This window comes from Herpailurus yagouaroundi, unplaced genomic scaffold (genome assembly GCF_014898765.1).
Source record: "Herpailurus yagouaroundi ecotype Mexico unplaced genomic scaffold, PumYag 159, whole genome shotgun sequence".
Lineage (NCBI taxonomy): Eukaryota > Metazoa > Chordata > Mammalia > Carnivora > Felidae > Herpailurus > Herpailurus yagouaroundi.
The window spans coordinates 34,064,199-34,086,711 of NW_024412400.1; the positions used below are offsets into that span (position 1 = coordinate 34,064,199).

The 22,513-nt window shown below is 46.7% G+C and overlaps 1 protein-coding gene across 1 annotated transcript in view; it reads right to left on the reverse strand.

The window, feature by feature from the left end:
* Positions 1-1,282: 1,282 nt before the first annotated feature.
* The window catches only part of NME9 (NME/NM23 family member 9), a 24,650-nt gene continuing 3,419 nt past the window's right edge, over positions 1,283-22,513 (reverse strand). The window contains exons 3-12 of the mRNA XM_040480285.1: positions 18,600-18,657; positions 14,106-14,209; positions 12,989-13,060; positions 10,273-10,389; positions 8,952-9,024; positions 6,256-6,338; positions 5,887-5,979; positions 5,005-5,159; positions 3,543-3,679; positions 1,283-1,522 (exon numbers count right to left, since the gene is read on the reverse strand). Coding sequence (XP_040336219.1) covers positions 1,458-1,522; positions 3,543-3,679; positions 5,005-5,159; positions 5,887-5,979; positions 6,256-6,338; positions 8,952-9,024; positions 10,273-10,389; positions 12,989-13,060; positions 14,106-14,209; positions 18,600-18,657 — 957 coding nt within the window. The 3' untranslated portion in view covers positions 1,283-1,457. The remainder of the gene's footprint in view (positions 1,523-3,542; positions 3,680-5,004; positions 5,160-5,886; positions 5,980-6,255; positions 6,339-8,951; positions 9,025-10,272; positions 10,390-12,988; positions 13,061-14,105; positions 14,210-18,599; positions 18,658-22,513) is intronic.

Sequence of the window (22,513 nt, forward strand, 5' to 3'; positions counted from 1 at the left end):
TTAGCCAGTCTCAGGAGGCTTCTCTCCTCCAACCCCACCCCCTGCCCCCATTCCTTCTGCCTTGAGCCTTCCAGACTCTGAGAAAAGAAATACTCTACCAAGTTCTAGATGGAAAGAGCACATCACCGGCTGTACCACTCTAGTGTCCCTTCCTGCCTTCCCTTCCCAGCCCCACTGACCCCAGCTATTTCCTGGGAAGGCTTAAAGGTCATCTCAGACAACAACACACATCACCCCCACAGGCTCGGTTCCCCCACCTACTCATCTCCCCCACCTGCTTTTAGAGGCTTTGGTCACACCATTTCTCATCTCTCCAGTGATGGAAGATCCTTGGCTTCCTAGCTTCCGGGGAGACTTGCTACTCATTTCCTGCAGCCTGACTCATCCTTCTGTCCGCAGTGCCAACATAATATTGGCAAAAAGAGCAATGCACCTAACAAGAGTAGTCTTCTGGGAGCTAACTGTGCATTTAAAGAACTTCAAGTCATAAGCTAAGTCTTCTGGAGAAAACCAGCAAATGAGAAGGAGATCGCTAACATTTGTCTTGGGGAGTAGACAAACACAGCCTTTTCCTCAGCAAAGCGGATGCCTGGGCATAGTGAATTTACAAATAGATCACAGAGCAAACTAGCAGGAGGGAGTGGCTATCCGTGTTAATATTCACGGAGGTAATAATAGTTAACATTCTCCTGAAAACCTCCATTGACTTTCAAGGGCACACCCATGGAAGGATGGCTAAACCAGGTGATTTAGCTAAAGCTGGAGGCAACTTGGCTCCACTGGGAGCTCTCAGACTTTAAAAATTAGGCTGTAGCCAGAGTCAGAAACCAAAGAAATGGGGGAAGGGAGCGTCAAGAAAATGAGATGAACACTGGTTCCAAATGTAACTCCCAAGCATTGTTTTATGAACACGGCCTGATTCATGGAGAACCTCAGATGGGAGGTCAGGCGGCTTTGCGGGACAGCCTCTGTGGCTTGGGCAGGCAGCGTGAAGACTAAAGCTGGTACCTGTCTGCCTCCATGTCACTATGCCTGGAAATGTTCTAACCAATCTTTTTGTACTGTTTTCAAGTTGGTAGTTATCAGCTTGAACTCTAAAGTTATTTGATCTATAAATAGATTTATTATTGGGGAAACACTGTCCTGTGTAACACATCCCCCGAGATGACACCCTGTCACACCAGGATACAATAACTGATGTCCATTTATTTTATAAAATCCCAGAAGTAGCAAAAAAAAAAAAAAAGTATATGTTCTATATACTATTTAATAAGACAGGAAAGTATATATTGTTTATTGTTCATGAGATGGCTAAACCAAATAAGTATTGGTGCAGAAAAGAGGTTCCAATTCTGGAGGTTCCCTTCTGTGCAGCTGATTGGAGTGCACAGACATTCCATCTTGTGGCCCCGTGGCCTCGCCCTGGTCACATGCTCCGGAAAAGCTGCACAGCCGTCTCAGTCCGTGTCCTCAGGGAAGCGAAGCACCTCAGTGGGGCCCACCACTCCTTCGGCCTCGTGGCCTGTGGGACGACAGATGTTTTGCAGGACTTCTGAAACCTAGCCCTGTCCCAGCCCTCTCTCCCACTCACCAGAAGAAGCAGGAAAAGGGGGTCTAACTACATCACAGAGGATGAAGTGAGGGGTCAGGGTGGAGGAAACAGCAGAGAGAGGCCCTAGTAAGTATGTTAGGGACCAGGAATTAAAAATTAGAATGAAGGGCGCCTGGCTGACTCCGTCGGTGGAGCATGTGACTCTTGATCTTGGGGGTGTGAGTTCAGGCCCCATGTTGGGTATGGACGTTGCTTAAAAATCTTGAAAATAGGAAAATGAGTTATTTGTTGAGCATTTAATATGGGTCAGGCCCCAGGCTAAGAACTTTAATATCCTTTGTCTCCTTTCATCTTCACGACAGCCCTGTGAGGAAGATTGCTATTGTGGAGATAATATTAAGGGGCTAATAATGAGTCTGTCATTATCTCCATTTCACAGATGAGGAAACTGAGGTCCAAAAAAGGTAAGTAACTTTCCCGAGGCTATTCATCTGGTAAACAGTGGAGCCAGGATCCAAACCCAGGACTGTCTTGTCTCCAGGGCCCTTGTCCCCTGACCCTTAGCAGAGAAAGTGCTGGGTAAGTTGGAAAGCACACGGTGCTCCTGACGACTGAGGAAGCCTGGCCCATTAAACAAATGAGCAGAACATCAGCACCCCAGCAAGGCTGCTTCAGAGTCCTGCTCCCAGGAGGCTGTGCACTTCTTCCCACGATGTGGTCTGGCTCAGACCCCTGGGTAATTGTCCCCTTTGCTCATCATCACCTGGCCCAGAAGTCAGGCTCATGATCTCCCAACACTGTCCGCAATCGCTCCGATGACTGTTCCCCAGCCAGGCTGCTCTCCTCCTCCCCCAGACTTGGCCCTGAGTTAAACTACTTGTTTCCAGTTACCCCCCAAAAGGACGGAGATGTGCCTGGCCCTGGACACCTAAAGGAATGTACCATGGGCTGTCTCTGAGGGTGGGTCCCTGGAGGAAAGCTGGCCCTAGCAGTGCCACTGTCACCCCAGTCCTCCTAGGAGGGGAATGGCTTTGCGTGTGTCAACCTGGGTCTGTCTGATCCGCCTAAAGCTGCACTTGGCCATGATCTCTCTACGCCCTCCACACCCAGCCTGCCCCTCTGCTGGCAGCTGCAGGGATTAAATGAGGGCTGGTGCTGGCCAGCTCCCATCCCAGACCACCTATGTTCTTACTCAGCCAGATTCAGATCTTGAGGAGACAGCGAAGATATCAAACACTTAGGTAAATATATTGGTTAAAAGTCAAACGTTTGTGTACAAGTATGTTGTTACCATTTCAGATCTGCACGCAGTCTTCTCCCAGGAATCCCACCCTCACGTCCTTTGCTTTTCCCAGGATTCTTAGCCACTGGCCCCTTCACCTCAGGCTCAAACCACAGATACCCAACTCGGCGGCAGGGGCATCCCGAGTGAGGCCTACTTCTAGTTGTGGAGTGAGGTAAGTCACATGCACTCTGGACCCCTTGGGTTTCTCACCCAGATTTGGAGGTGGAGATGACCCTGCACACTTTTCCCAAAAAGTGGGGACTGACGGATGCAAGAGTCACAGCAGGCTCAGGGCCCTTCTGTATAACGATCTACCACTCAGCAACCCTACCAAGGGTCCGGCGTGGGGTGTGTGAAACACACAGGAAGTGAGGAAGTGATACCTGGCCTCTGGCTTTGGAGCACGATTCTAGAAAGCTAGTTAAATTTTCTCAGCAGTTTCCACAAGAAACTGCAAAAGTAACTTTGCAATGAAAATATGACTCCAAAGTAAGAATGGAGCAAAAAAAAAAAAAAAAAAAAGTAATGCGGTATTAAAAAGCAACATCATTACAAAACAGATCAGGACTGCTACTGAGGTTATATAATGGGCCCTTCACCAGACAGGACCTTATTAGATTGAAGACCTGATTGCCACATAATCATCAGCACCCCCAGCTTACTTGCTGCAGATGTAATAAAGACCAAACTGCCTTGATGACTTACCCAGAGAGGCTTCTAGAACTTCATCTGAAAACTTAAAAGTGGGGAAGAGCAATGCCAGTTCTCTGTAGGCGTCGTCTCTGTCCTGGCTTCCGTGGACTGCGTTAAAGGGCATTTCTGTGCCGTACTGAGCGCGGAGACTGGGAACATTGGCAAAATGCACAAGAAACATTTGTTTCATTTGAGGAGAAGTGTTTTGCTCTCTGGCAACATGGTCACCAGCTACCAGTTAGCACGCTGCATTTTTGTGGAATGGCTTTCTCTCTTTTGGAAATGCCAAGAACAGCAGCAAGGATAGTAGCTGACATGTATTCCATTGTGATGTCTCTGCACGTTGCCAGGTGCTTCCTATACATGATCCCATTTCATTTGTGCCACAGTTCTGTGAGGGACACTCTGTCGTGATTGCCAGTTTAAGTATGCGTGAGTCATGGTGTAAGCTCAGGAGCTGCCATTTTGTTGATAGCGCCACCAGGGACTAGCACCCTGCCAAGAGCTTAATGTAGGTGTTCATAGTTAACCTGTCAGTAACCCCGAAAGATAATACTAACATTGCTAGGGCTTCCTTTGTGTCAAGCACTGTTTTGAGTACTTGATATACATGTATATACACACATATATACATATACGTATACTCTCACACACACACATACACATTCAATCCTCACATCAGTGTCTGAGGCATTGTAGCACCCATGATTGAGATGAAGAAATTGAGGCACAGAGGGATTAATGCATGACCCAAGGACGTGCTCTTAACTACAACACTGTGGCCTCCCGTGATAGGCATCGTGATCCCATTTTACAGAGGAGACAACTGAGGCTCAGAGAAAGGACTTGACTGAATATGCAGCAACCTAGGATCTGAACCCTGGGCTGTCTTACTCATCCCACATATGAATGTTCATATATGAATGTTCTGGCCCTGACAACTACGAGGTACAACTGCAGCTACTTAGTCTCTTGCTCATTTCTTTCCTGTTGGCTGGGCTTCTCTTAGCTTCAAAGACAAGAAGATGGATTTCGCATTGGCAATGCCAGGCTAAATACAGGGCCAAGGCAGCCTAGTGCAGTGTGCAGAACAGGGTGCTCAGACTCCAGGGAGCCTTAGGACACCCTGGGAGGGGAGGAGGGTAGAGGGGGTTGAGTCTGCAATGCCGACCCCTAGGTCCTGCCCAGAGTCTCTGACTTGGCAGGCTTTGGTGGGGCCCTGCAATCTGTATTTCCTGGATAAGTTGTGCGTGTGGTTCTGGGATCACACTGTGGAAACCTCTGGCTGCAGAGAGAACAGTGAAGACTGGATCAGAGGGAGAGGCCTCCTCAGGGCTGCCTCAAATGTGTAACTCTCAGGGTCTCTCCAAATATATATAAAGGGGGAATTCAGGGCTGAATAGAGGGCAGGGCTCTTGGCTTCCTTGGGTTCAGGTTTTAAGATGAACGAAAAGACCACAGCTGGTGACGTCACCTGTCAGGCTGCTCCCTCCTTGCCACATCAGGGTCACAGGGCCCCATGAGCGTTCGCCAGGCAGTGATCACATCCTCAGTGCCCTCAGTCCTGGTGAGTATCAGGAGGTGGCTCGGTCCACTGCACATGTGATGCACCAGCTTCTCAAATGCCTCCTAGCACAAGGAGAGGAAACAGTGACCTGGGTCCGGGGCCCTGGGGCCAACAGTGGGTCAGTGGGCCCATCCCTCCACAGGACAGGAGGGGTTCAGTGAGCAGCCTTGCCACCAGCCAGCATGCGCACGGAAGGCCCAGGGAGGGGTGGTGGTGATGACCAACCACACCCAGAGAACCCAGATGAAGGCAAAGGCAGGACAACCCTGGCTGCCCGGTCAACCCCGGCTGACAACCATGATGCCTCTTCCCCCCACCCCCACCAGACACACACATCTCGCCTGAGAGGGGGGCTATAGCTGAGCTAGGTTGGCCAGGCCTCCCTCTCAAGCAGGGGAGTCATAAGCAGAAGAAAGTGTTTGAATCTGAGTTGTCCAACAGCAGCACGTAAAAGTGACTGTCCATGGAACTCCACTCCTAAGGTCTTGGTCCTTCTCCCCAACACCTTCTTATTCAAGTCCTTCAGCTGTCTTCTTCAGTTCTGGGAGTTATGGAGTAGCCTTCCAGTAAATTCTTTATTTTATTACTTAAGTTAGAATCAAAATCTCTTCCTTGCAACCAAAGAACTTTAACCTGATACAGGCTATAATCATTATTCTGAGAGCAAATTCATATTCTTGTTCTTCGTAATACTCTGCTTTCTCCCAAACTAATATCAACCTATAAACATAATGTTGGAGAAAGAAAGAAATGAGATTATGTCGGATGTATGAAAGCAGATGAGCTGACCTCCCCAGCTTTGTGTTGATAGAAAAGTCGCATTTCTGCCTCTGTCATGGTTCTCTCTTCATTTGTTAGAATGTCAAAACCGGCTTCCAGGATCTGTAAAAAGACACATATATGATGAAAGGGTAAATCAAGCCCAAATTCATATCTAAATGTGCTGAGAAGCAAAAGATAATGGGAAAGGTAACATTAAAAGCGGAGACCCTCTGCCTCTTCGTATCTGTTCTAAATGGATTTAAAATGTTTAATTGTAGTTAAAGCTTCTCAGAAGCCTTCTTTTCCCACCAGCACACAGCTGTATGATGTCCGCCCCTGCTTTTCCACCGGAAGAGAGACATGAGGGTGTCTGTCGGGAAGCTTTGTCTCTCTTACCTTCATAATAATCTCATCAGTCTTTCCGTGGACCACTGCGTCTGGCTTAATGATGGCCAAGGTGCAGGTCTTCCCCCATGGCACTGCAAAAAGCCGAGGATGGTGCTCTCAGGTGCTGGGTTCACAGCAGCCATCTCTGAGGCTCTCACGGGGCCATCCGCAGGGACCATGCTGCCTCTGCACTCAGCTCCCGGGTCCCCCCACCCTCCCGGCCTCTTGACTGTGCCTCTGCACACTTGGACTCTAGTAGAGGCACAGGTCTGGCTGCAGACCTCAACCTAGCTACAAGGGACAGGAACGTGGGAGAAAGGGGGGCTGGGAGGGGGTGAGGAGGGAGGAGAGGAAGAAAGTGGGGAAGAGATCAGAGACCACTGAGGAGCAGAACCCCAGAAACAACTTAAAGAGATGGCTTGGAGTCCGAGACACCTGGAGTCGAGGTCACACAAGCCTGGCCTCCGTTGTGCCTTCCTGTCACCCTGTCCTGATTCTTAGCCTCTAAGTGCTGTCTGCTGTCTTCTCCTCTCCCTCCACTGGCCCCTTCACCAATGCTTCCTTTACCTTTGCTGGCATGTGGGCAGCAATCACTTCCCCAGGCCCTGAGTCCATGATTTTTCAGCACCAGCAAATTCTACCAAACTGCAACTACCATCTCCTCTATCTCTACAGATTCTCTTGAGAGAAGACCAGATTGGCCAGCTCGTTGTTTGGAGCCAAGGTAGCAGCCATAGTTCCATGACCAGTGTCCTAATGGCTGTCTTTTGGTCAATGTCCACAGGTCCAGTCAGCTGTGACAACAAGAGAGGTGGCATGTGATTATAGCCCCTACTCAGGCCTGCAGAAAGCTGTAGGGGAACCCCCATGTCCAGTCCATAAGCTCATCCCTACTGCACTCCTGTTTGTATGAACTTGGCCTTGGTGAGCTACCTACACTCTCCACAGACTCTGTATCCCCCAGAACCTATGTTCTGTTATTAACTTTTATATCTGTTGTATTGCAATGAAACATGATAGTATGTGCATTTGAGGAGAGCTTCCTACTCTGGAAATCACAAGAACATATACACTGCAAAGATGTGAATCATTTTAAGCCACAGATCTATCCATTTTTCTGTATTGTTTCTGATGTCCCATGTACCCTTAGTGCTCTAAGGATTCTTACAATGAATCCTTTATACATTGACCCATTAGTGAGATTCCCTAGGGGTGCAGGGTGAGAACAGAAGAGGTCAGATCAGGGCCCAGAGATGTCCAGCTTGAAAGGGGAGCAAATGAGAAAAGGCCAATGAATGGGGAGGCTGTGGAGAGGCCAGAGATGCAGAAGGAAAACGAGAAAAGTCATGACATCTCAGAAACCAAAAGAGAAGACGCTGTGAAATCATCCAAGTCCTCAGAGAGAGGCTGTAGGATATGACTGGACACCCGTCCTGGGATTTGGCACTAGGAACATCACTGGTGCCCTGTGAGCACCAGAGAGAAGCAGGAACATGGGCCATGTGAAGCGGGTCAGGCAGGAGCCAGAGGTGACGGGTGGCCCAGGGAGTAGGGAGGCTCCGGAAACTCAGGCATGGAGGAGAGGAAGGCTAAGGGCAAGGGCAGGCTTTTCTGGTATTTTCTAGGTGGAGAGACTTGATTTGAGAGGATATAATGAGAGAGGGAAGAGGAGATCATCCAAAAAAAAAGGCAACAAATGTTTCCTGCAAAACACTGATTTTTTTTCCCCACGTGAAGTTCTTTTGCTTTCCTGAACTGTGCCTCTTTCCTTGTTAGCATCCAACTCAAACAGTCCTCATTCTCCATACACGCATAAACAGCCTTTCTACTTCATGCGATGATAAAAATCTTCCTTCTCTTTCCACCTCGGTTCCTGAACTCAGCGCTGCTTTCCCCCGGAGCCCCAGTACTGTCAAGAGCTGCCTTCCAGCAACAGCCCTTCTGACTCCTGCTTTCCATTCTGTCAGGTCAAGCTGTTCTCTCATAGTAAAGGTTCGGGAATAACTGTGAGGCCCAGGAGTGTGAAATCCATGAGTTGATACTTGGTGCGAGGTTGTGGGGTGAGAAGGTGTTCGGTACAGCTGACTTTTGGACACTTTAGAAAAAAAGGTGAAAATACAAAGTGAGCTCTTTAGCTCAAATGAAGACCAAGGCAACACCAGCATCACTGCTTGAAATTCTACCCTCCATTTTAGTAGGTGGGACTTTTCCTGATGCGTGGTAATTGCCTTGAAAGTCATACTGGTTATACTTGAATGATCAGCTGAAGTCCCAAGTGGTGCTGAAGATGCCAAGAAAGGGCAGAAGGGAGATCTGACACAGTGTGTTTGAAGTCAGGTGATCGGAAACAAAATGTTTCATGGTTAATCTTCCCAGAATTCAGATTGCCCAAAACACTGATGACTGATAAGGTGGTTTTTTTTTTTTTTAAGTTTATCAATTTTGAAAGAGAAAGAGAGAGAGAGAGTACAAGGAAGGGGCAGAGAGAGAGAGAAGCCCAAGCAGGCTCCGAGTTGTCAGCGCAGAGCCCGATGCACGGCTCGAACCCACAAACTGTGGGATCATGACCTGAGCTGAAATCAAGAGTCGGACACTTAACCGACTGAGCCACCCAGGCACCCCTATTCATAAGGTTTTTTAAAACTCAGATTTAAAAATCTGAGTCTGCTTTGCCTTTTCACCTTGCTTATTGGCTCTATACTCACCCATGTCATTGTCACCACTGTCCTTGTCACAGGTGAAGCATCCATCTTCATCAGACAGAGCCTCGTCTCTAATCTAGGACAAATTGGTCACAAACAGAAAGTAGTTAGCTAATTAAAATTACCACAAAGACCTTCAGAAACCTACAGAAGCCAAAAAAGCAAAGGCCCAAAATGCAGAGCCAAAAAAAAAGGAGGTCAAGATCATCAGCCTTGGAAACTTTACAAGATCCTTTTTAGTGGCCCGATGATGGTGGGGGTGAGGGTGTTCAAAGACAAAGAAATCTATGCTGATCTTAAGGTTTAGATTCTGTCCATATCCACAAGCGCCAAGTAGAAAAGATGAAATCGAGAGTTGGCAAGAAGACGAAGGAAGAATCGACACGCAAGGAAATATTAAGCAATTGGCTGCACCATGCAAGGAAGTAGTAAAGACAGAGATCATTCTCCCTCCACAGGGAAAATGCGTGATTTTCTGGGGAAAAAATATGATTGATTCTAACCCACTCTATAAAAATAGGGGTTTGCTACTTGAATATGAAAACTTGAAAAACGAACACTAAGCTACGTTAAGGCTCGTTGGACAGCGCTCAAAGCACCAGGAAATACCTCTATCTAAGGTGGTGTTGATTTTCAAAGGCAGCCACTTATTTGTGAAAAACTTGTAGTCTGTGTTATCGTAGAAATTATCAAAATCACAAGCTATGCTGATCCTATTTCTCATGTGAATGACAGCTTAATTTCTAAACTAAAACAAACCCTCGGGGGATCACAAGTAAACCTTTCAGGAATGGGAGGTGAAGGCAGGCCACCAGGGGTGAGTCACCCTGAGGCTGACTTCTCCTATCCACTACTTGACTCCATAACTTTATTTTCATTTCTGAACTCATTGTGAGGGTTCTAGAAACCCCTGTTAAGAATTGAAGTGGGGGATGAGAGGGACATAGATAAATGAAGATCAAGTGTTTTGGAAGAAGGGGGCAGCTTTTTTAAAAGAAATCTTTCAGGGGCACCTGGGTGGCTCATTGGGTTAAGTGTCAGCTGTGCTGTCAGCTCGGAGCCTGGAGCCTGCTTTGGATTCTGTGTCTCCGTCTCTCTCTGCCCCTTCCCCACTCGTGCTCTCTCTTTCTCTCTCTCAAAAATAAGTAAAACCTTTAAGACAGTTTTTTAAAGAAGCCTTTAAAACCCATGCCAATGCTTCCCCTGAGCCCTCAAGGGCCCCCAGAGGGAGGCATTTAATGAAGCTTTCCACTGACAGCTCCAGGAGAATTAGTGGGGGAGGGAACAAAAACATGGAGTTTGCCGCTCTGGGAGTGCTCCTTACCACTTTCCGTTCGCAGCCTTCAGCCAGCACCTTCTTTTCAGCCTCCAGTTGCTCCAGGATGGTTTTCTGCAGTAGCGGGGCATTTGCTCCTCTAACCACCGCCACCAGTGCTCCGCCCTAGAACGCGGTACACACACGCTACTCAGACCACTTGACCTCGTCTGCACAGATCTCACTCTCTTCCAAGAGACTGTGAGTGTCCAGGAGTTTTGCTTAGGAGCAAGCCTAAGGTCGAGGCTGCCATCCGCTTCTCTGCCCTCTACCCCATGCCTCCTTTGAACTTCCTTCAGGGAGGGACACCTGGGCGGCTAAGCATCCGGCTCAGATCATGATCTCACAGTTCTGTTCGAGGGATCGAGCCCCACCTCAGGCTCTGCATAGGGCTCTGTACTGACAGCACGGAGTCTGCTTGGGATTCTCTGTCTCCCTCTCTCTCTGCCCCTCCCCAGCTCGGGTTGACTCCTGCACGCTATCTCAAAAATAAATAAACAACAACAAAAAAAAAGCTTCAGGAAAATGCCAGGGGAGGGGGAGAGTTAGTTAAGGGAGGAGCAGGGCACACTAGGTCGTGAGTGATGAAATGTGGCCTATACGTGGCTTGTCCACTGGACAAATGTCTACTGAGCACTTGCTATGCCAAGCACCAAGATAGAGGCAACAGATATGAACACTAAACCTGAAAAGCTTAGTTGCCTCAATGACTGGGAAGTCAAGGGGTAGAGAGGTGGTGATATCAAAGAAAAAATTACAATAGAATACGATCATTGCTTTAAGAGGGAAATGTACAGGGGGCGCCTGGGTGGCTCAGTTGGTTAAGCCACCGACTTCAGCTCAGGCCATGATCTCACAGTTTGTGAGTTTGAGCCCCGCGGGGGCTGTGTGCTGACAGCTCAGAGCCTGGAGCCTGCTTCAGATTCTGTGTCTCCCCCTCTCTCTGCCCCTCCCCTGCTCACACTCTGTGTCTGTCTCTCAATAATAAATGTTAAAAAAAAATTTAGAAAAAAGGGAAATGTACAGGATGCTTGGCATTCAGGGCAAGAAGGGATTCCCAGCTCCACCTGGGGTGGTCAGAGGAGACTTCACAGTGGAGGTGCCATTTGGGGTGACAGAAGTTCCCTGTTTTGACCTGTTTGGCAGTCTCTGCATATTACTCACAGAAGCTCGCAGAAAGTGGGCCTCCCCCATTTCCACCCTGCCCCTCAGTGGCCCTCAAGAGGGTGAGAGGTTGGAGCCTGCTGCCTTTGCACCTGTTCCCACAGTCCGATATGATTTATGATTTACACCTTAATCACTACAGGCTCAAGCAAACCCCTGTGACAGATTCCATTTCTGCACCTGTGCTCCACTGTCCCTTTGGCTCCTTCCCACTTCTCCCGCCATCCCCACCCATGTTTCAGCACATAACTGTAGTCTTCCATCAAAAATCAATGCTCAGCAGGGGTACCTGGGTGGCTCAGTCGGTTAAGCCTCCAACTCTTGGGGTCTCAGCTTAGGTCATGATCTCACTGTTGCATGAGTTTGAGCACCACATCAAGCTCTGTGCTGGCAGTGCAGAGCTTGCTTGGGATTCTCTCTCCCTCCCCCTCTCTCTCTGCCCCTCCCCTGCTTGCACTATCTCTGTCTCTCAAAATAAATAAATTTAAAATCAGTGCTCAAATAATGTTTACCATAAGCTTCCAATTTGGAATGCTTACAGCCCTGAGCACAGGAGCCCAAAGGTTTCCAAGCTAAACAACCCTGGCCTGGCTGTCAGGAGATGGGAGTGGGTCGGCCTCAGTTCCCCCAACTGTACAGGGCAGGGGCAGGAGTCAGGAGTAGCCTACCAGTCAGTTGCCTTCAGGGCCTCAGCTAGGAAGCCAGGTGTGAGGTGGTGGGCCCTGAGGGGCTTGGGGCCAGGGCACGGATGTCACACCCAAAAACATCCAAATTATTTTTGAAAACACTGAACTACTTGGCTTTCCACAATAGTCCCTTTCATTTCCGAATTTCTGTAAACATATCTTCACATCTTATGGTTACATAAAAGTGAATGTGAGGGGCGCCTGGGTGGCGCAGTCGGTTAAGCGTCCGACTTCAGCCAGGTCACGATCTCGCGGTCCGCGAGTTCGAGCCCCGCGTCAGGCTCTGGGCTGATGGCTCAGAGCCTGGAGCCTGTTTCTGATTCTGTGTCTCCCTCTCTCTCTGCCCCCCCCCCCCCCGTTCATGCTCTGTCTCTCTCTGTCCCAAAAATAAATAAACGTTGAAAAAAAAATTAAAAAAAAAAAAAGTGAATGCGGAGGTTGTCTACCCCATTAAAGGAGTATGTTTGCTGAAGGCTCCTCTCTTATAGAGCAGAGAATAGAAATCTTGAAACCCCGTGCTCTGATTGTGAAGCATCAGTCAAGAGTGTCCATGAGCCAGGAGCATACGCATTTGAGTGACTCCCGTTCTTTCCCACGTACAGCCAGTCAGGAAGGCTGCTGAGCCCGGAGTGACCATCAGGAGCTGTGTCTTCCCAGCCCCCTCCACCAACGAGCAAGGCCACCATCCTAGGCAGGGACCTGCATTACCATGACTTAAGTACATCTATCCTCACCCCAAATAACAAATGCAGTCAAGGAGAAAATGCTCACTTGTCTGGATCAGTGAAGCCACTTGGTGACTTTCAGTGAGAAGCCTCCCTCTGAACCCTAATGATCTGCACAAGTTCTGGTTCTGGTTCTGCAAATATACTCACTGCATAAAACAGAAAGGTCGGCTCACATCTCCCTCGGTATTTTTCAAGGGCATCAAGACAGTCTGCTTCTGCCTAAAGAAAACAAGCTGTCAGGAGGGCTCTGGGGTGCCAGGGATGCAAGGGCACGATGGTGGGAGAACCACACAGGACAATAGACACACAGGCACACACCCCATATATCCCCATAAACACACACACACAGGCCATGTATATATACACACATATCCCCCCCACACACACCACCCCACACATAAACACTCATATACACACACCCTTCCCTGCACTCACATACACACTATGCCCCTACCAGGTGAGGCCCTGGCTTGCTCTCATGCCTTTCCTTCTAAGGTCTTTTCATCAGAATAACTTTGCTGTCAACATATTGGTAAAACTTGTTGACGGTGTGCTTTTTTGAAGGATAAGACAAGGAGGAAGCAAGGGTTTCTCCTGCTCCCCAGCCAGCTGCTGCTCCAAACCAGGGGGCTCCACTGCCTGACATCCTACTACTGCCAGCAATGAAAGTCCCCAGACTTTGCCTTCGGTGTCTGATAAACCCTGTGCAGGGGCCTAACACTTCCCCATGCAGCCATCTCCCTCCCACACTCTCTCCAGAAGTGTCAGAAAGTCAGTGTACGTATATTTTCTCCTGCGGTCTGCCTATGCACCTCTAATCCATGCGGCATATCGATCGTCTCTTGCACACTTTTCTGGAACTTATTCCCATTTCCATACGTTCATCCAAGCGAATATTTGCTAGAAGTTCCCCATGATGGAGCAGAGCACAGAGACCTTCAAATGCCGTGCTCTGGGAATAAGACTTCAGAGTCTACAGTGTTGATGAGCCAGAAGGAACACACGTGTTGAGTGACACGGACCCCTTCCCTGTGCACAGGGTCAAGAGATGCCCAAGCCCAGAGTGATTGTCAGAAAGGCAGGGGTGGGGGTAGGAATCTTCATCTCTAGAGAAACTGTAAGCATCTATGACCGATGACCAAAAAATTCATAACCGATGCCTTTTCAATGATCTGGAAAAAGCAGCTCCTGATTCCTGTTCCTGCTTTTAAGTGTTTAATTATTTGACAGTGTTGTATGATGCTCTGCTGGGGGAGGAGCTTACTAAGGCGAAATGCAGAAGGTCCTGGCCAACCTCGATCCTCATCTTCTGGAAGAGGCTCACCACGGGTTTGCAGGGGCCACACCACCCTTGATAGACGTCAACAACTACATGGAACCAAGAAACAGGAACAATCAGTGGGCACCAGCATTCACATCAGGCAAGATTTATACCTGCAAATTCTAACTCCTCTCCAGTGGACATCTGTTTGCAGGGTTCTTTAATGGTCAAGGGATTCATTATCTTGTTAGAGTAGAAGCAAGCATGGGGACGGACAAACTGCCCCTCATTCTTACGAACTCAGTGTTTTGAATTCTAAACATGATGGAGTAAGTGTGGTAGAAAACAGTTTTCTTAATGTGGATCCTTTACCTGAAGTAATTTTCAGGCTTCTTTCAAGGTCGATCAGGCCCTCCATAAATATTTGAAGTGTACTAACACTGTATTTTTTTTTTATTTTTTTTTTTGAACGTTTATTTATTTTTGGGACAGAGAGAGAGAGAGCATGAACGGGCGAAGGGCAGAGAGAGAGGGAGACACAGAATCGGAAACAGGCTCCAGGCTCTGAGCCATCAGCCCAGAGCCCGACGCGGGGCTCGAACTCACAGACCGTGAGATCGTGACCTGGCTGAAGTCGGACGCTTAACTGACTGCGCCACCCAGGCGCCCCCTAACACTGTATTTTTTTTAAGTTCATTCACTTTGGAGAGACAGAGAGTGGGGAGGGACAGAGAGAGAATCCCAAGCAGGCTCTGCACTGTCAGCACGGAGCCTGGCGTGGGGCTTGAACCCACGAACCACAAGATCACGGTCTGAGCCAAAATCAAGAGTCGGCCCCTCAACCACCTGAGCCTCCCAGGCACCCCAAACTATTTATTCTAAAAGAAAGGTCACTGTAAGTGGCCTGTCAGCATACAAACTACTCTTAGCTGCTTTGATAATAAACACAGTTGAGACATTTTCCCCTGATGGATTAAAAGCCACTTGTTTTGGGTAAAGGAGAGTTTTATTTACTCTATAAAATCAACAGTGTTCTCCTAGAAAGTGTACCTGATAGATACCTAAGGGAAACTTGCATACTTTTTCGGTCGTTTGTCCCACCCAGTCTCTGGAGTGTGACAGGACTGGGTGTGAGGGAACCGTCTTGCCTGACTGCACTAGGCCACAGGGCCTGTAAGGAAAGCTAAGCAAGCTAAGCCAACACATGTGCACCAGATACATGCGAGACATGCCCAGCCCGATCATGACACAAAAAGTGCTAGCTTGTGTGAAGTTCAAAGAGATGAAGTAACTAGCCCAAGGTTTAAAAAAAGAATAATTAAATCTTCAAGCAGTAGAACCTAGTTTTTTCTTCCCTCCAAAATGTTTGTTTATTTATTTTGAGAGAGAGCGAGAGACAGAGGACAAGCAGGGAAGGGGCAGAGAGAGAGGGAGACAGAGAATCCCAAACAGGCTCTGTGCTGCCAGTGCAGGAGTAGAACCTAGTTTTGAACCCAGGTTTGTCTGATGCCATAGTATGTGCTCTTTCAACTACTCCAGGAAATAAACAAGATGCATGAATTCAGGAGCATCGGTTAGTTTCAGCCAAGCAGCATTGTTTTGCAGGGGAAAAGCGAGAACCAAGTTGGGTGTGGGAGGGATGAAGAAGCCAGGCTCAGAGGGGGATCTGGGGGTGGGAGGAAAGGAAGGGAGGAATCCATGAGACTTGGAAAGGGAAGGGAAAGATGGATGGTGAAAGTCACCTGGGCATGGAAAGGACTCCACCTTGGAGCCTGGCAGAGGAAAAGAACTGGGTGGTGGCAGGGAGAGATCATTTGGGGGAGGGAGAAAAGTGAACTAGATTCTAGACATGCTGGGTTTCCAGTGTGAACCAGAGAATCTAAGACCAGTGGTCCCAAAGGCAACCAGACACCAGCAGGGGCAGGAGACAGATTTGGGCCTCCTGGGCATCCAGGTGGAGGATAAGCTCTGGGTTTCTCTGAGGACAACAGCAGACAGGATTTGCACCCATGGTTCAGCTTCCCAGCTCCTCTGGCACTCCCTGGCTCTCTGGGCAGTGGTGGCAACAAAGGCACGCTTCACAAGGTTATGAGGGAGAGCAGGACTGGAGAGGAAGTATAGCAACAGTTTGAGAGACAGGAAGGAAAACAGGGAAGACATCTGGAAGGAAAGAAATGGCAGAGAAAATGCAAAGGGGTGTGTGTGTGTAAATCTGAATAGACTTGCGTGTTTGAAGGCAGATGAAAATGATCCAGCAGAAGGCAGGACTTCCAAGACAGGGGTTGATTTTGGAAGCAAATTTCTGATGGCTCTAGAAAGAAGGAAGAGCCTGATAAGAAGGGAAGGATGAGCCCCTGCTGCCTCCAGTCAGCACAATTCCCTGGCACCGCTCAGAGCAGGGCTTGACAGAGTCCACACCCAGCAGATGTCAGCTCTGATCGCATAGGGTGCCTGGAACATGGCAACTTCTTAAAGAATGATGAGAGGTAATGCTTGTTTTGCCCTAGAGCCATGTTCTGGTTGTACAGATGAGACACGCACACAAAATAGTTGAGACCTGGCACCATCGAAAAAGCTGTGTAATCCCTCAAGTAGTGGAGTGTGACAAGACTCACACATACACTGCTGGATCGATGCAATCAGCGAGATTTAGCAGCCACTCTGCACCAGGCCTGGGCAAGTCGGCTACGGACCGAGATGAAAAAGACGATGTTTAGAGATTAGGGGGAAAGCCACGCATGCTCCTCCAGACAGGGGCCACACCAAGCTGGATGTGTGCGGGAGGGTAGAGACTGAGACAGAGTCCCACCCTGGAGCCCAGGTGACTCCCAGAGGGAAGTGACCATGCAGAGGTTCTGGAAAAATTGCATGCAAGGCAGCTGCTTTGGAGCTGGGCCTGGGAATGAGGGTGATGTCTCCAGGTTGTGATGGGGCCATGGCCTTCCAGGGAGTAGGAACAACATGGATTAAAGTAAAGAAGTGGGGAGACTTGTGGCATGTTCAGGAAACAGGTGGGAGCTCAGGGCATATCTCAGGGAACAGTAGGTGAAGGGACTGGAAAGAAAAATTGAGTCATGGGAGAGGGGTGGGGGAGGGGCCTTGAATGCTGAAGTCACTTGGGGCAGGTGGTGCTGGGGACAGATGAGAGCAGAGACAAGCCGGCTGAGTGGTGTATTTATGGGGAGAAGTGAGTGGATACACAGAGAGAAGGGAGCCCAGAGGTATGCATGGTAAATGAGGAAGAGAAAGGAATAGTAGGGGCAGTTGTGGTAGGCAGCCTCTCAGATGTCACCAGGGATTCCTGCCTCCTAGGGTCTATGCCTTTGTGTAACCCCCTGCCCTTGAGTGCAGGCTGGACCTAGTGACTGGCTTCTAACAAACGGAGCAGGGCAAAGCGATGGGATGTCACTTCTGAGACTCAGTTACAAAAAGGCTATGACTTTCATAGGTCTCTCCCTCCTTTTCTCTCCCTCTTCCCCTAGGGAAGAAAGTTACTGTGTTGTAAGTAGCCTGATGGATAAACTGATAGCGAGAACTTGATGTCTCTGGCCAATAGCCAGCAGGGTCTTGAGTCCTGCCAATAGCCACGTGAATGAAGTTGGAAATGACTTTTAAAGATCTGCCAAAGCCACATGACGGAGCTTGGAAGCAAACTAGACTCTAGTTGGGCTTGACATTCTCTGTCTCACTTTTTCACTGCAGCCTGGTGGGAGAGCCCAAACCAGAGGCTAAGCAACACCTGGATTCCAAATCCACAGAAACTGTGGGATAATAAATGTTCGTTGTTTTAAGCTACTAGGCTTTGGGGTAAATTGTTGCACAGCAATAGATAACATACAGGACAACAGGGACGAGCAGGCCCAGGGACGGTGGCTCTGCTGTTTCCTAATGACTGTGCAGTCCCTGGTTCCCATCCCTTGGGAGGTCTAGCTCTCCTACCAGACCCTGAGTTCCAAGAGATTCTCACATTCCTAACCATACATTCCCCTTTGTGCCTCATGTAATCGGAAGAGGTTTTCAGGGGCACCTGGGTGGCTCAGCTGGTTAGAGCATCCAACTCTTGGTTTGGGCTCAGGTTATGATCATGGTTCGTGAGTGTGAGCTCTGCTTCAGGCTCTGCACTGATGCAGAGCCTGCTTGGGATTCTGTCTCCCTCCCTGCCCCTCCTTCACTTGCTCTCTAACTCTCTCTCAGAACAAACAAACAAACAAACATTTTTTTTTAAAAAAGGTTTTCATTCCTTAACACTAAACAGCACTTGGGTCTGACAGTCAGCTTTAAAACAAGGAAACCCTGTTTTCCGACAGTACTGACTGCTTTCCTGAACTGACAGATGATCAAGCCAGATATATATACACACAAAGAAGTTACCTCGTCCTTTATCTATGAAACTCAAGATTATAGGAAATGGCATTCATTGCAGCCTTTCTCTTCATGGTTCAATATGCTGTTTAGCAATTTTGAAAAGGATGGATCTCAAAAATTATCTTAAATTACCAGTTAGTCCTTTGGAACTGAGCATTTCCTCCCAAAGCTCCTGGGTGCTGATGTTAACCTACCATCAAAGAGAACAAAGGCTGTATTAGTGAGGGCATAGATGGGGAAATGATTTGATGTATTTACTCCAGATACCTACCTACTTCTCTCTCTCCCTCTGTCCCTCCCTTTCTCCCCAAAATAGGTACAAATACACAGCTCAAGCTGTGTTCTTTCCCCAACTGCCTTTCTCCTTTTCTCTCTTCCTGTCTCCATCTCTAGGAATCACCACTAACCTAAGAAAATCTCAATTTATATATATATATATATATATAGAGAGAGAGAGAGAGAGAGAGAGAGACAGAGAGAGAGAGACAGAGAGAGACAGAGAGAGAGAGAGACAGAGAGAGAGACAGAGAACACACAAGCACACACGCACGTGCATCGGTGAGCAGGAGAGGGGCAGAGAGAGAGGGGGAGACAGAGAATCCCACGAAGGCTCTGAGCTGTCAGCACAGAGCCCAGCTCAGGGCTTGATCCCAGGAACCATGAGATCATGACCTGAGTCAACACCAAGAGTCAGGCACTTAATGGTCTGAGCCATCCAGGCGCCCCTCAGTCAATTTTTTTTTTTTTTTTTTGGTAAATAAATGTTTAAATGTTTATTATTTATTTATCTTCATCTATTTTTTTAACTTTATTTTTTATTTTTTAGAAATTTACTTCCAAATTAGTTAGCATATAGTGCAACAATGATTTCAGGAGTAGATTCCTTAGTGTCCCTTACCCATTTAGCCCACCCCCCCTCCCACAACCCCTCCAGTAACCCTCTGTTTGTTCTCCATATTTATGAGTCTCTTCTGTTTTGTCCCCCTCCCTGTTTTTATATTATTTTTGTTTCCCTTCCCCCTCAGTCAACTTTTAAAAATAACTTTTTCTTGTTGCTTGTCCAAAAAACAACATATAGAATTGTATTGTGTCCATAAAATGTCCATAAATAGTACCATACTGTAGATATCTTTTGCAACTTTTGTGCTCACTCAAATCAAGTTTTAACATTTATGTAAATTTATACACAGAGAGGGATTCATTAATTTTTTTCTTTTTCTTTTTATGTGCTCTTGAGCTATAATTCATGTACAGTGAAATGCGCAGAACTAAAGAGTTACAGTTCACCGAGTTCAGGCAAATGCACTCACCCAGGTCACCACACCCCTATCACAATCCAGAACTTTCCCATCACCCCCAAAAGTTCCTCTGTCTCCTCCCAGTCACCCGTGCTCCCCATCCCAGGTGAACCCTGATCTGCTTTCTGTCACAGTACATTTGTCTCTTCTAAAGCCTCCTATAAATGGAATAATGCAGCATGTATGGTTTTGTGCTGGTTCCTCTTGGTGTATTTGGGGTGCATCTGTGTAGCTGCGTGCCAGTAGTTCATTTTTATTCTTGAGCATATTCCATCGTATGACTGTATTGTAATTTGCTTGAAGGACATTTGGGCTACGTCTAGTTTGGGGCCATTATAAACAAAGACTTACAACTTGTTACATCTTTTTGGGCTCATGTTCTCCTCTGTCCTCAGTAAGTAGATGCTCAAGGAGTGGCGTGGCTGGGACATAGGGCAAATGTATGTTCAGTTTAGTAAGAAACTGCCTGCGCTTTTCCCAAAGTGGTTGTACCCATTTTAAACTTTCATCAGCAACGTGTAAGAGTCCTGGTTGCTCCACATTCTCACCAAAATGTAGGACGTCATTCTTTTAAATTTTAGCCACACTAATGGTAATGTAGCAGTATCTCATGGTGGCTGTAGTTTCATTTCCCTGATGACTGATGGTGTTAAGCACTGTAAATTATTAGATAATGCTTATTAAAAAATAAGCATTTATTAAAATAAGCACTATTTAGTGTGCTTATCATTTATGTATCTTGAGAAATGCCCACTGGTCTGTCCATTTTCTTTATTGGACCGTTGGCCTTTGTATTATTTGATTGTAGAGAGTATCTATATCACAAAGATGCTCTTACATTCCAGAAGCTTTATAATTTAAGCTTTCACATTTAAGTCTGTGAGCTACCTGAAATTAATTTTTGTCTGGATTGTGAGGGAAGGATTGACGTTAATTTTATTTCCACGTAGAGGTACATTTGTTTCTGCAAAACTTTTATTTTTCTCATTAAATTGCTTTGGCATCTTTGTTGAAAAACAGTTGACTACATAAGCATGGGTTTATTTTGGACTTTATTCTGTTTCATTGACCTATTTTCTATTCTTTTGCCAACACCACCCTATTCTGATTACCATAACTTTGTAAAAAGTCTTCGAATCAGGCAGTGTGGGGCTTCCATATTTGTTCTTCTTTCTCAAGATTGTTTGGTTATTCTTGATCTTTCACTTTCCTGTATATATTTTAGAAATGTCCATTTCTACAAAAACTCCTGCAGATACTTTATATGGGATTGCACTGAATCAATTTGGAAAAAAGTAGATCTTAGCAACAACATTGAGTCTTCCAATCCACGAACATCATGCTTCTCATCACTTATTAAATCCTCCTTAATTTCTCAGGCAATGTTTTGTGCTCTTTGGGTGTATGTGTTTTGCACATCTTTTGCTAAATATATCCAAACATCAACATCAGAAATAATTAGCATTTGAATTTGTTGCCATTTCTTCACATTTTTCTCTTATCTATAAAGTATTCTAGTTTCCATCATAAATGAAATTCAAGGAGAAATACATATTATGTTATACATAGTACATTATTAATAGTGTACATTTTTATATAATGTCTTTATTTGGAAACAATTTCAAACTTATAGAAGATTTGCAAGGGCAGTATGAAGAACTTCTTGAGGGGCGTCTGGGTGGCTCAGTCAGTTAAGCCTCCAACTTTGGCTCAGGTCACAATCACACGGTTCATGAGTTTGAGCCCTGTGTCAGACTCTGTGCTGACAGCTCGGAGCCTGGAGCCTGCCTTGAGTTCTGTGTCTCCCTCTCTCTCTTCCCTTCCCCTGTTTGTGCTCTTTCTCTCTCTCTCTCAAAAATAAATAAACATTAAAATTTTTCAAAGGAACTTATTGAATTGTTTAAATTATTAAATAAGTTGAATTATTTTTAAATTACTTGAATTTAAATTACCAATCTGATATATCAAGATCCCTCAATACATTACCCTACATAACCACAATACAACCATCAAAGTCAGGAAATAAACACTGATATAGATTATTAATATAAAATCTTCAGATCCCATTCAGGTTTTACCAATCATCCCAATAATGTCCTGAATGGCAAAGGATCTCATTGGAATCATCTGCTGGATTAGTCTCTTTCAGTCAGGAAGAGTTCTTCAGTCTTTCCTTGATTTTCATGACCTTGACACTTGTGATGACTATGAGGGAATAATGTTGTAGAACGTCCCTCGGTTCGGACATGTTTGATGTTCCCTGATTAGGTCCAAGCTGTGCAGCTCTGGGTTGGTTGGAATTGGTTAGATGGGCTGGAGCATCAGAAAAGCAGAAGAGTGTTCTCTCATGGCATCCTATCAGGTGACACACAATTTCGATCTGCCCCCTTCTTGTTGATATTCACTTTAATCACTTAAGGTGGTCTGTGAGTCTTCTGCACTGTGAAATTATTCTCTTTCCCATTGTAATTAGTAAGTTTTGGTAGGGCTAATTTAAAACTATAAAAATTAAAAGACCATGACAATTACCACTCATTCTTAATATAGGTATGCTCAGGTCTTTGTCCCGTTAAAAGAGCTGGAAACATGTAATATTTGCAAACCTTTTACTAAAGATCCATCTTTCTTTTCTTCTTCTTTCTTCTTCCTTCCTTCCTTCCTTCCTTCCTTCCTTCCTTCCTTCCTTCCTTCCTTCCTTTCTTCTTCTTCTTCTTCTTCTTCTTCTTCTTCTTCTTCTTCTTCTTCTTC